We start from the raw sequence: 13,038 nt of genomic DNA, 5'->3' as shown, positions 1-13,038 counted from the left end.
ATTTTCAGCTTTTGATATCTTTCCCTAAAAATTTAATAAATATTTTGAAGATATATTTTCGCTTGTTATTTATTAGTCATTGCCAAGATTTTGACTCAAGAAGAGTCTTTTCTTTCAAAAGAATCATGAGACACGGGCATCAAGCTTAAAACATTGTACCCAAAATTGAGGCGACATTGGATAACAATGTCAAGGAGGTGCTCCATGGGTCTTGCCAAGACCATTCCAAGGTGAGGGATAGACTTTTCTTTGTTCTCGTCCCAATGCTGATGCACATGAATAGTGAATGATAACGCTACCCAAAATAATAGTCTCGACAATTGAGATAGAAATTTGTAACCATCACTCGATTAAATGCTCAAATGCAACTTGGATCGTTGTCCTTCCAGGGAAGAAGACAAGTTTTTGGCCATAATATATTTTTAATTTTACACAACATTACTCAAAATAAAAGACAAGATTCACACAAGAGATGAAGCAAACTATGTTTTATTCCAAAAGTCTTATTTTAAGAGAGGTCATCATCGACCAAGCCTAGCTCTCATGGAGCAATGATACTTACAAATAAACATGTCACAGTAAAGTATGAGAGCCTCGAGTAGCAGTCTAGATCCTATGTCAAGGGATATAATGCCTAAGAGTCCTATATATTAATCTATGAACTCTAAGATCTCATTGAAGAGGTTCGTAAAGAACTATCCCTCTCACAACATCCAATCAAGTAAGGATAATTGCAAGGGTAATGTTGTTTGTCATCTTGATTACATGATATACCACTTATACCTCCAATCATTAGTGGTTAAAAAGTAAAGGCTCCGAAATTGTCATGACATGGCGACTCTATCTACACAACATGCCCAGGAGAGAAGTTGCTTAAATGCAATCACTGTCATGTTCGTCCTCTGAAGATAACTTAGGGACTCTAGATAGATGAGAGTCTCACCATTTGAGCTGATTCATCTAAAAGAGAAACCCAATAAAATACTATAAGTTTCAGTTCCACCATACAATAAAAATACATCTCACATTGTCTGAACCTGAGATGGAACTCACTTGGGGCTTCATATCACAATGTCCTAATGCTTGGCTATTCTCTTAGCTCCTCTTAGTCTGTCATCAAGAACAATCATAAAGGTTAATGATTCTTTTAGGTGTTTTTCTTTCATAATTCTCACAAGTAGGTCACATCAAAAGCGGCTCCTTGAGGCTCAACCAGATATCCTAACTCCTCAATTATGAAGGCAACTCTTCTATCCTTGTTATGATTTGCCACCTAAACTACTTGTCCTAGGTTTTTCTCATTTTAATGACAAGTTTGTTTCATTTGGAAAGTACATGTAGCTTAACTCCACCCTACCACCCACTCTCCAATATTTAATTCTTTTTCCACTTTGAGAAGATCCATAGGCTCAGCCTAGCCATGTCCAATCCCATTAGTTTAGCCTTTCGCCCCCACCATTGGACCTATGTAGCCGGTGTCATGCACCCATAATTGGAAATCGCCACTTTACTCATACACCCCACTTAAAAACAAGTTCATACATGCACTCCTATGTAGCCGGTGTCATGCACCCATAATTGGAAATTGCCACTTTACTTATACACCCCACTTAAAAACAAGTTCATACATGCACTCCTTTGTAAAAATAATCCTTTCAAAAGAAAATATATATCATACAATTCTTTTTCATAACATGCATATATCATATGTCCATGTCATATATCATTTCTTGAAGGTCCCTTTAAGATATTCCAATCTTAATTTCTCAAGTTCATTTCCCTTGATATCATCTTTTCAAATCTTAAGGATTTGGTCTCTTTGAATTAAGCACATCAATCCCTACTTTTCCCATTCTTGACTTTGATCTTGGTCCTTATTCATGAGAAAAAATCATTTAATATGGCCTCTATTAGGGTACTTAAGACTTTGCTTTTGTGATATAACTCTATTAGGGTAATTAAGACTTTGCTTTTGTGATATAACTCAACACTTGATTAAGGCACTCTCAATATCCCTAATTTAAGCGTTAACCAAGACTTTCTCTCTCTAAAAATATGTTTTCCTTAGAAGGTGAGATTGATCCAATCTAACCTTATTTTGAATAATTGGTTTTTCTAGAGTTACTTCTAGGGTATTGACTTATTGTTGTGACCTCAGTCCTACTTGCATAGAAGGTCACTTCTCTTTCTCCCTCTAAAATTCTCCTTCTGGAGTTTGTCTCTCTATAACTCTTTGGTTGAACTTATATCAACTCTACAAAAGAATTCTAAATATTAATTCTAATAATTAAGCTAAGATATTTTTCCTTTCTTAATGCTAGTTTCACCCTAATCTTATTTTCTCTTTTTTAGGTCTAGGGCCAACCCTAAATTTAGAAATAAATTCTAATTCTTACTAGGGAATGTTTGTGTGGACACCCATTCTGCATGAAGGGTCATTGGCATAAGTTAAAGGCGCATCATAAAGGATGGTTTGATGTATGAGTGTTGATTGCCTACAATATAGATTGGGTGGAGGCATGACCATTTCATCTTATCATGGTTGTGTGGAGGTGCCACATCAGGACATTTGAAATAATGTGAGGTACATTAATCCTTATGATGAACACATCAATCCTCGATAAACATCAATCCTTGAAATAATGTGAGGTACATTAATCCTTATGATGAACACATCAATCCTTGATAAAAAAAAATCGATTGAAAAACATTATGACGAGAATGGTGCTAATATGGCCCCAAAATGTTTTCTTGGGCAATGTGCCCAAGAAAGGTGCTAATAAGGCACCAAAATGTTTCTTCAAGGCTATTAATTAATTACTTTCCTAGATTTTTTTGTTTTTTAGGACCTCAATTTTGTGATATTCTAATGCTTGTAAATCTTCCCAAACATAGTTACTCCAGATTTTATCCACCTCCTCACAACGCGTGTCTGCTTGTAGTCCTTTGAACTGCATGCATGCCCTTTATAGCTCTCTGGAGTCCGACCTTGTCTCTCTGTACATCTAGGATTTGCTCTCTCTTTACGATATGCACACTGCACGGGGTTGGGGTTGTGTAAGGATGATGGGTGGAGGATGACAGATGAAGGAGGCTGCTAGGGTTGTGCAAGGTGAGGTGGGGGCAGACAGAGACCAAGAGGAAGTTGAGGTGGGGGTGGACAGAGCCGGGGAGGAAGGTGAGCCGGGGGTGGATAGAGATCAGGAGGAAGGGTGCTGGGGTTGTGCAAGGTGAGGCGGGGCGGACAAAGACCGGGAGGAAGGGTGCTGGGGTTGTGTAAGGTGAGGTGAGGGCGGACAGAGACCGGGAGGAAGGTGAGGCGGGGGCGGAGGAAGTATACATTTTAATTAATGCCACGTGAGTGGCATTAATTATTACGCATACAAAAAGTTTCCTGAATAAGGCACCAAAACGCATTCTTGGGCACATTAATGGTGGTAATATGGCCCCAAAATGTTTTCTTGGGCACATTAATTAGTTAAATCAATGTGTGCGATATATTTCAAAAATTTTTAAGGGTTTCAAAACCTTTGAAATGTGAGGTACATTAATCCTTATGATGAACACATCAATCCTTGATAAAAAAAAATTGATTGAAAAACAATGGTGCTAACTCAAGACCATGACGGTAACACAATTGTCGCCCAAAAAAAAAGGGGGCGGGGGGGAAAAAGGGAAGATGGGAGCGAAGATGTAAGCGAACAGATTTTAAGAATGTAGGCGAGTGAAAAGCTTTTTTTTACTGGCCGAAGACTCCTTAACTTCTTTTGCAAGCAACGATACAATTTCAATGGCGGATCGAGGAGGTACAGAACAAGGCGCTGCGATGATAACGATTCACTGTAAACATGGCAAGGAGACACATCCCGTCTCCATCTCACCTGATGCCACCATACAGGACCTCAAGGAGAAGCTGCAGCACCTCACCAACGTGCTTCCGCGGGGCCAGAAGCTTATCTTTAAAGGTTAGCATTGTTTTCCCTTACCCTCGACTCTTAATAATGGATAATCCTCATGTTTAGTAATTCTGCCCTCTCCTTACTCATAGTGATGGACAGCAAATGCTATTCCATTTTCCCTAACTTCTTACACTGGTTCAGAGGATTAATCCTCATTTTCCACCATGTTTTAGGGCTTATACAGGCGGTGGAAACCGATGGTTTCTGTCAGCTCTCCTCCCTTAGAGTTTTTGTGGTTAGAAAACTGTATTTGCCATTTCCGTGCCTTTTTTTTTTCTCTTAGGCTCACCAACTGTCTGTAAGGCAGTAACTATAACTTAAGTTTCTGGTGATTGTCTCCTTTAACGCTTTTACCTTAGATATGCCCACATTTTGAGAATCTAATTTTTTGTACCAGGCCATAGGTAATTGATCAAATGTTCAATTATTCAGAGAAGTGTAAATTGTTAAATCCGTTAAAGAATTGATCAAATTTTCAAGGCCTTAAAATGTGGTAAATTTTTTAAGGCTGTATAGGACCAAGTATTGTTTGAAGGCCTTCTTGAATGGATTAGTTTTTCAAGGCCTTCTGAAGTTTGATGATTTTTTCTCTCTTGAATAATTCAAGCTAGGATCTTTGACTCGAGATTTGAAACCCTTCACCATCATGGACAGTCTCTTTCAGATTAATATGCCAAATCATTGTCTTTCTTGTTTTTCAAGGAAAAGTTGATTTAAATCATTTAAAGAGATACATCAAACTTTTGGATGGACCTAAAAGGTCTCAAAACCATAGATTACATGCGAATGTGACATTTAAAACTAGTAAAATTTTATGCTGGGTAATCTCTATCGCACCATTGCGTCCAGCTACATACTCAACTTGGAAAGAGGTTTACACTTTTGTTCCAAGCGCTTTGAGGCATCATTCCATGGAGCTTAAGTATCATCCTATTGAGCTTAGGTATTATTCTATCGAGCTTGTCTATCCTCTGTATTCTATAAAGAAATACCGCAAGGGACGCCAAGCTTTGGGGCCAACAGGTGTCGTTCTCGTTTCAGATTTGGGGCACTCTAGCTCCAATCAAATTTGTTTTTATATCTGGACTACAAGTGGAAGGGTGACTGCTAGTCTACCACACTTTGGTTTCTACCAGAGGCCGGTTTCAAGGTTCCGTTGTTGGGACCTATCATTAACTTTCTTAAGGGGGTAAGCTCGTGGTTGACTCGAGGAAAGTCATCGCTGAAAAATTCAGCAACATGTCTGATACAGAAGACGAGTACTTTTATCATGAAGAGGAAGATCAAGAGACCTCTCCTGAGAGAAAGGAATCCGAGGATATTCTTGCAGGAGAACAGGCTGCAGATGATGAGCAATATGAGGATGTAACACAGCCAGAAGATGTGCCTAGTAAAGAGGAAGATGATGCTCAGTTTAAAAATCGTTTGGTTGGTGTTATGGATGTGTTTATGCAGCTCACACAAAGTGAGAAGTTTGCTGAATTTATGAGATCCCGTACAGAGCCTGAAAAGAAGAAGAAGAAGGTGCGTTCTAAGAACCTTCCTCAGGGTCATAGTGCTGCCTTCCCACAGGATCCATCTTTTGGACAGTTCCCGAACATGCAACAGGCTTTTGGTGCTAACTCTCAGAGTTCCTTCTTTGGACAGCCAACTATTCCTCAGCAGACTATGCATCCAGGTTATTTTGGTGGTGGCTCGGTGTTCCAATCTATGACTTGGGGTTATCCTCAGGCAGGCATGGGTATGCCAGGGACTTTTGGAGCAAATTTTCAGCCTGGAATGCAGGGAAATATGTATGGTGGTATGCAGTCCGGAATGCAAGGAAATATGTTTGGGAGCATGCAACCTGGAATGCAAGCAAATATGTATGGTGGCATGCAGCCCGGTATGCATAACGGAATGTTTGGAAACATGGCTGGAATGTATGGCATGCCAGGTGTGGGAATGGGTAATGTTGACCCTATGATGGGCATGAATGTTGGGGGCAGCAATCTTGCGAAGCCACTTCCATACGATAATCTAACGCCTATGGGAAAGGCGAAGGATTATAAGGAAGGGGGAGCTGCTGTGAAATTTGATACATTCAGTGGAGCCAAAGATAAGTTAAAAGCACTTACCTTTTTATAGCAGTTTGATGCTGCTTTTTTTGGTGGTAATTACACGGAGTCCTCAAAGGTGAGAAAAGCTGCGACTTTTCTCAAAGGCAATGCATTGCAGTGGTGGTCTACTCTTCTTCTGCAGGGCATAGCACCAACTACTTGGGTACAATTTAAACAGGTGTTCTCTTCCGTATGGCTCACATCTACATTTGAGGTGGATGTTATGATTGCATGGCACAAGTTGGATGCTTCAAAGTGTGACAATCTTGAAGATTACAACAAGAAGTTTTGGGAAGCTTTGCTCCCAGTTACTTCTTACGGTGCAGTGCCTTTGTCTGAGCAGGTAGAGAAGTATTGTTGTGGGCTGCCCAAAGAGGTGCGTGACTATTGTATCAAGACTCGAGTAACGAACATGTCACAGATGATAGAGAATGCTATGACAGCTAATGCGTTACTCACCGGAGGTTCATTTGGATTTAAAGGCAGTAAGAACTCGAGCAAGAAAGATGAAAAATTTGGGCATGCTTCACGTGATGCTAAAGGGTCTACAGAGACGCGGTATAAGAAGTTGCCAATGCCCAAGAGAACTTCTGAGGAGAGACAGGCTTTGAGAGATGCTCGGAAATGTTTTTACTGTACTAAAGAGGGACATATGTCATTTAATTGTCCCAAGAGAAAGTCCCAAAAGGACTCTGACAATAAAGGAGAGCCCAAGTCAAAGAAACCAAAACCTTCTGCAGGGTTAGTTCCTGATCTTGTGGGGAACAGCCAGGTGGTGAAGCGACAGAGTTGTGCAGGGCATGGGGCAAAGTGAGAGATCAGAATGCCTTGATATTCTTTGACACAGGTGCTAGAGCCAACTTTATTTCATTTGCAGGGTTATGTGGACAGCGAAGAGTTTTTCATCATGCCACTTGATGGCTGTGATGTTTTGTTGGGTATGCCATGGTGCCATAGAGTACATGCGGTAGTGGACACATACAATAGGAATATCACTCTGACTCATAGAGGGAAAGAACATGTTTTGGATGTAAAACAAGGGGAATATGTTCCTATTGTATCAGCTTCGGCAATTTCATCAGTAATGAAAAAGCATCTTTCGGCGTACTTGATTTATGTAAAGGATGCAAAAGATGATGAGTCTAAGTCTAATTTGTCTATGTTAGATAAGGACAGGACTGATTTCTTATGTGGGTTCCAAGATTGTTTTTCCGAGTCATTGCCAAGAGAACTTCCTCCGGAGAGGCCAGAAGATCATGCCATTGATCTAATTCCTGGTAGTACTCCACCAAATAGACCGCCGTACCGTGTTAGTGCAGCTCAACAAGAAGAAATTATGAGTCAGGTACAAGAGCTTTTGAATAAAGGGTTGATACAGCCTAGCTCATCACCCTTTTGCTCACCTGTACTCTTAGTGCAAAAGAAGGATGGTTCTTGGCGCATGTGTATTGATTACAGGGTGCTGAACAAGAATACCATCAAGAATCGATTCCCCATTCCGAGGATCGATGACATTTTGGACCGCTTACAGGGCTCCACAGTCTTTAGTCGCATTGACTTGAAAAGCGGGTATCATCAGATACGAATTAGACCCGAGGATGTGCATAAGACAGCATTTCGAACCACGTTTGGGTTGTATGAGTTTTTGGTTATGCCCTTTGGTTTGACAAATGCACCTGCCACGTTTAATAGAATGATGGACAGGATTTTCCGGCCTCAGAGAGCGTTTGTGGGCACATTCTTTGATGATATGATTGTGCATTCACAAACTGAGGAAGAGCATAGAAGGTATTTGGCCATTGTGTTTGCAGAACTCAGGAACCATAGGCTGGTTATTAATGGCAAGAAGAGTGAGTTCTTTTTGCAAGAGATACATTTCTTGGGGCATATTGTGTCTAAGCATGGAGTCCGTATGGATCCAGGAAAGGTGGAAGCAATTCTTAATTGGCCAGATTTGAGGACCGTGCATGATGTACGCAGCTTTCTAGGATTGTGTTCCTATTACAGGCGGTACATATGGTATTTTGCTGAAATTGCTTCGCCCCTTTATGCCTTAACAAAGAAGGCAACTCCGTTTAGATGGGCTGATTGGGAAATTACAGCCTTCAAAAAGCTCAAAGAAAAGCTTACTTCGGATCCAGTGTATTGGTATTACCGGACCTCCGAAAGGCTTTTGTTGTCCAGTGTGATGCATGTGGAAGTAGCATTGGGGCAGTTCTCATGCAGAGGGACATGTGATAGCCTATGAGAGTAGAATATTGCAAGATGCTGAGAAGCATTTACAGGTTTATGAGAAAGAGATGTTGGCTGTAATTCAAGGCAACAGGAGCCTGGCAGAGTCATCTTTGATGATGATGGACATCATGGACAACAACCAAGGGCTGTAAATCAGCCATTACAGCAGCAAAACCAGCCCTTAAATGGTGCTGAAAATGGTCCAAATGGACAGCTAGAGATGGCAGAAGATATCCCTATGGATATCCCACAGTTAGAGGAGATACCGGGCATGATTTTTCAGCCTTATGGCATGGAACAGGAGCCACCAATAGGTGATATGCAGGCTGGACAGCAACCTGCAAATGATGGTCATTGGGTACGGAGGTCCACAAGACCCTCCAGAGCCCCTGACAGGTTTGTTCCAGGGGTTGACTACTTGATGCTCACTGACTGTGGGGAGCCCTCATGGTATAAGGAGGCTTTACTGAGGGCAGACAAAGCTCTTTGGGAGCGTGCTATGAAGTCAGAGATGGATTCTCTGCACAAAAATGGAACATGGAAGTTGGTGCATTTGCCTACAGGCAAGAAGGTTTTTCCTTGCAAGTGGGTTTACAGGCTCAAAGTTGCACCAGATGCAAAGCCAAGATACAAAGCCAGGTTAGTGGCTAAGGGCTTCAAGCAGGAATATGGTGTGGACTTTGATGAGATCTTCTCTCCAGTGGTCAAAATGACCACACTTAGAGCTGTATTAGCTTTGGTTGCTCATGATGATCTGGATTTGATTCAGATGGATGTGAAGACTGCTTTTCTTCACGGTGATCTCCATGAGGAGATATATATGCAACAGCCAGAGGGTTATGCAGTGAGTGGAAAGGAGAAGCTTGTATGCAAGCTGAAAAAGAGTCTTTATGGGCTCAAACAGGCACCAAGGGAATGGTATCATAAATTTGATACATTCATGAAATCCCAGAATTTCAGGAGAAGTGACATAGATCATTGCTTATACACCAAGAAAGCTTTGGATGGCAGTCTATTGATCCTCATCTTGTATGTTGATGATATGTTGATTGCCGGGAAATCTCGTAAAGAGATGGATACCTTGAAGAAGAAGCTGCATCAAACCTTTGATATGAAGGATTTGGGTGATGCAAATCACATTTTGGGTATGCGGATACTTCGGGACAGAAATCAGCATGTGTTGTATTTGTCTCAGAAGGAATACATTGGCAAAGTTTTGCAGAGGTTCAATATGGACGGGGGGAAGAAGACTAGTACTCCTTTGTCTCCATATGTGAAACTCAGTGCTATGGACAGCCCACAGTCAGATAGAGACAGGGCTGATATGGCCAAGATTCCGTATGCTTCAGCTTGTGGCAGTCTCATGTATGCCATGGTTGTTACTAGGCCGGACATTGCATTTGCAGTGGGAGTGGTTTCTAGATACATGGCCAAACCTGGCAAGAAGCATTGGGAAGCAGTGAAAGGTGTCATGAGATACCTGAAGGGCACACAGGATATGTGCATTTGTTTTGGCAAACAAGATGCATTAGTGCATGGTTACACGGATTCGGATTATGCCGGTCATCCAGATAACCGGAAGTCTACTACCGGTTATGTGTTTACATTCACAGGAGGTGCTGTGTCATGGATATCCAGGATGCAGAAGTGCACTGCCTTATCTACTACAGAGGCCGAGTATATTGCAGCCACAGAGGCTTGCAAGGAGGCATTATTGCTATCTCGGTTAGTGGTTGATTTGGGTTATACAGGGGATATTCCATTGTTGCATTGTGACAGTCAGAGTGCCATCCAGTTGGCAAAAAACCCTGTCTTTCATGCAAAGACGAAGCATGTGGATGTAAAGTATCACTTCATCAGAGAGGTGATAGAGAACAAGCAAATTCAGCTTGTTAAGATTCATACAGATGACAACCCGGCTGATCTGTTGACAAAGAGTTTGCCTCCGGAGCGGTTTGCTCATTGCAAACACTTGATGGGCATTGGATGAGGCCAGTTTCAGCCTTGATATGGCCTTGTATATTATATCATGTACATGCTGATTTTTCTTTTCCTTCATTTAAGGGCACTTTGCCTTTAAGTGGGAGGTTGTTGGGGTAAAGGCGTTATGCCCACCCTTATAGTGTGTACAAGCCCATAAGTTATAGTACATAGTACACTTAGTACTTTTAATGTACTAAGTGCATAGTACTTTTAATGTACTAAGTGCACTATGTGTACTAGTGCAATATACATGTGTGATAGGGGAGTCACACACTCAATGCTTGAGTTGACTTATCCCCACAACTCTCTCTCTCTCTCCCTTCTCTCTGTGTATGTCTCCCACATGAAACCCTAATTCTCCCATTCAGTGCCTGGACAGAGATAATGATGTGTGGACATCTCCAGGTGTGAAGGGGGGAACAAGAACATTAATGTTTTAATGTTTTATTAATGGGTTGCCCCTAGGCCTAAGTGGCCCCTAGGGAACTTTAATATTTATTAAAGTTGGGGCCCTAGGACAATTTTGGAGAGAGGCCACTCCACTTTTGGAGTTACACGCCTCTCTTATCTCTGTCTCTCTAGCTTTTTGGAAAAGGGTGCAAGTTCTCATGCGTGGGAGAGAAGCTGGTCGACTGCATATGTTTTTGCTGCTGTGTGTGAGAAGACCAAGCTGTTCTACAGGCCGTACAGAGTTGTACGATAGCAAGTACAGCTGTACGGACTGCTGCAAGTACAAGGTACGGCTCTGCTGGTACATGCGACACTGACAGAGGTTGAGAGCAGGTAGAGGCTGTGCTGCAGGTTCTGGCGGCGGCTGTGCTGCAGGTACAGTCGTACGGACAGCAGGTACATGCGGCTGTACGATTGCTGACATAGGCGGCTAGTTGCAGGTACAGAACTGTACCAGCTGGTACAGCCAGGTACAGCAAGCGAACAAACAGACTCTGGTGTGCGCAGCACAGTCCGTACAGTTCTGTACGGACAGATTCAATCGGGTGTTGAAGATCTGTACGGACAGGTGCAGAGTGTTAAAGACTGTACCGTCTAGCAGGTACAGGTGGCAGCAGCTGCAGGCATAGAGACTGTATAGACAGTTGCAGGCAGTGCTGTATCAGAGCTTATTTGGTGCATCAGACAGGTGGTTGCAAGAAGGCAAGTACAGACGGGTACGATTGGCTTGACGAGTGCAGAACCACGAGCTGATTTTGGTAAGCTCTGAACTTGTTCATCTATCTGAGAAAGAGAGAGAGAGAGAGAGAGAGAGAGAGAGAGAGAGAGAGAGTTGAGCGAGTGTAGGAGGGAGAAAGAGAGAGGTTGGCCTGTGCGGGGGAGAGAGAAATGAAATGAAATGAAATGAAATGAAATGATATATTAACGTCTTCAAAAGGCCAAAATGACCTATGAGACCAAAAAGGTTACAACAATTGGTGGATCTGATACAATGTCTGTGTAAGAAAAGCTAAAAACAACTAACTGAAACTGAAATAACTGTGAGGAAAAGTACGGTACTAGGAGCTCCTAATGGATAACATCTGGGAGGAAAACTCTAGCAACAAAGGTAAGCATCATACACATCACTATCCAAAGATGTCTCTCATCGGTCGATGGCGGATATCCTCAATGTCCTCCATGGTGAGTACTCTGACTAGACGTCTCCCATGCCGTGCTAGTATGGTCCTGATCCTCTGTTGTAGTCTCCGCCGGTGTCAAGATGGGCCTCTCATCTTGGGGCGCCTGGACCGCCCCAGCTCTATAGCCCGATCAATCAGTGTACCTCTAGTGCGGCTATACTCTGGGGCTAGCTGCAATGCCTGCTGGCCTGACTGCTCAATCTCTGGTCGAAAGAAGTCTGTAATCTGCCTCTGTAGGTGTGTCTCCCTCTCTGATCCCGTCCCTCTCAAGAGACCCTCTCTCTGTCTACGAAGCTCCAGCAAGTATAATCCGAGGCATCTTTGATCCTGGTATCTCATGACTCTAGAAAGTGGTCCGAAACCCTCTCTAAACAGGCAGTGAAAACGGCCTCGTATCTCATAATATACTGGACAGTGACATATGTAATGTAACTCTGTCTCTGGCTCCATCTGGCATAGCTGACAAATCCTGGCCTCAGCTGGTACTCCTCTGAATCTGCCAGTCTCAATCTCTAGCTGGTGTGAGGATGTGCGCATCTGACCAATAACACACCGTACCCCATGAGAAAGATGAGTATCCATGTAGCTGGGTCTAATCACAAACCCATCCTGCGTGAGCTGGAGAAGATGATCCCTATAGAAAGCCATCTTTGTACCAAGCTCCTGTGTCGGCTGTATCCATGTCCTCCTAGTGTCCAGCTGAATCAAGTCCTGCCTGATAAGTCTGGTAATCTCTGCCCGTGTGAGAGAGAGGGAGGGTGCATCCAGGGAGTACTGAAATGGAGGTAGCCTTTCCATACTAAAGCCATGCAACTGGAACCAAGCTGTCATCTGTGCATACCAACATGATCCGTCTCCCTGTGATGCCAACTGTCGTGAAGACTCCAGGGCTAAGCGAGCATATCTGTCTCTAGGGAGAGCCCAAGTGCTATGTATAAAGGAGACTGATCGAGTGAGTGCCTCTACCACCAATGGGGGGGCAGCCATCTCTGCACGGATAATATCATGTGGTATGGAGGCCTTGGCCCTAATCATCCGGGAAATCATAGAAACCAAGGGCCTCTCCATATGTCTCCATCCATCAGTGCTACCAGCTCGGCTGTGGTGATCCACTGAGGGTCCCCATATCTC

General features: G+C 42.8%; 1 protein-coding gene across 1 annotated transcript in view; it reads left to right on the top strand.

Moving 5' to 3' along the window:
• The first annotated feature begins 3,611 nt into the window (after nucleotides 1–3,611).
• The window catches only part of LOC147638559 (LRR/ubiquitin-like domain protein), a 75,363-nt gene continuing 65,936 nt past the window's right edge, over nucleotides 3,612–13,038 (top strand). The window contains exon 1 of the mRNA XM_086798474.1: nucleotides 3,612–3,965. Coding sequence (XP_086654600.1) covers nucleotides 3,791–3,965 — 175 coding nt within the window. The 5' untranslated portion in view covers nucleotides 3,612–3,790. The remainder of the gene's footprint in view (nucleotides 3,966–13,038) is intronic.

This window comes from Cibotium barometz, chromosome 5 (assembly GCF_041138505.1).
Source record: "Cibotium barometz isolate CiBa-2024 chromosome 5, ASM4113850v1, whole genome shotgun sequence".
Lineage (NCBI taxonomy): Eukaryota > Viridiplantae > Streptophyta > Polypodiopsida > Cyatheales > Cibotiaceae > Cibotium > Cibotium barometz.
This window is presented reverse-complemented; position numbering and strand designations above follow the sequence as displayed.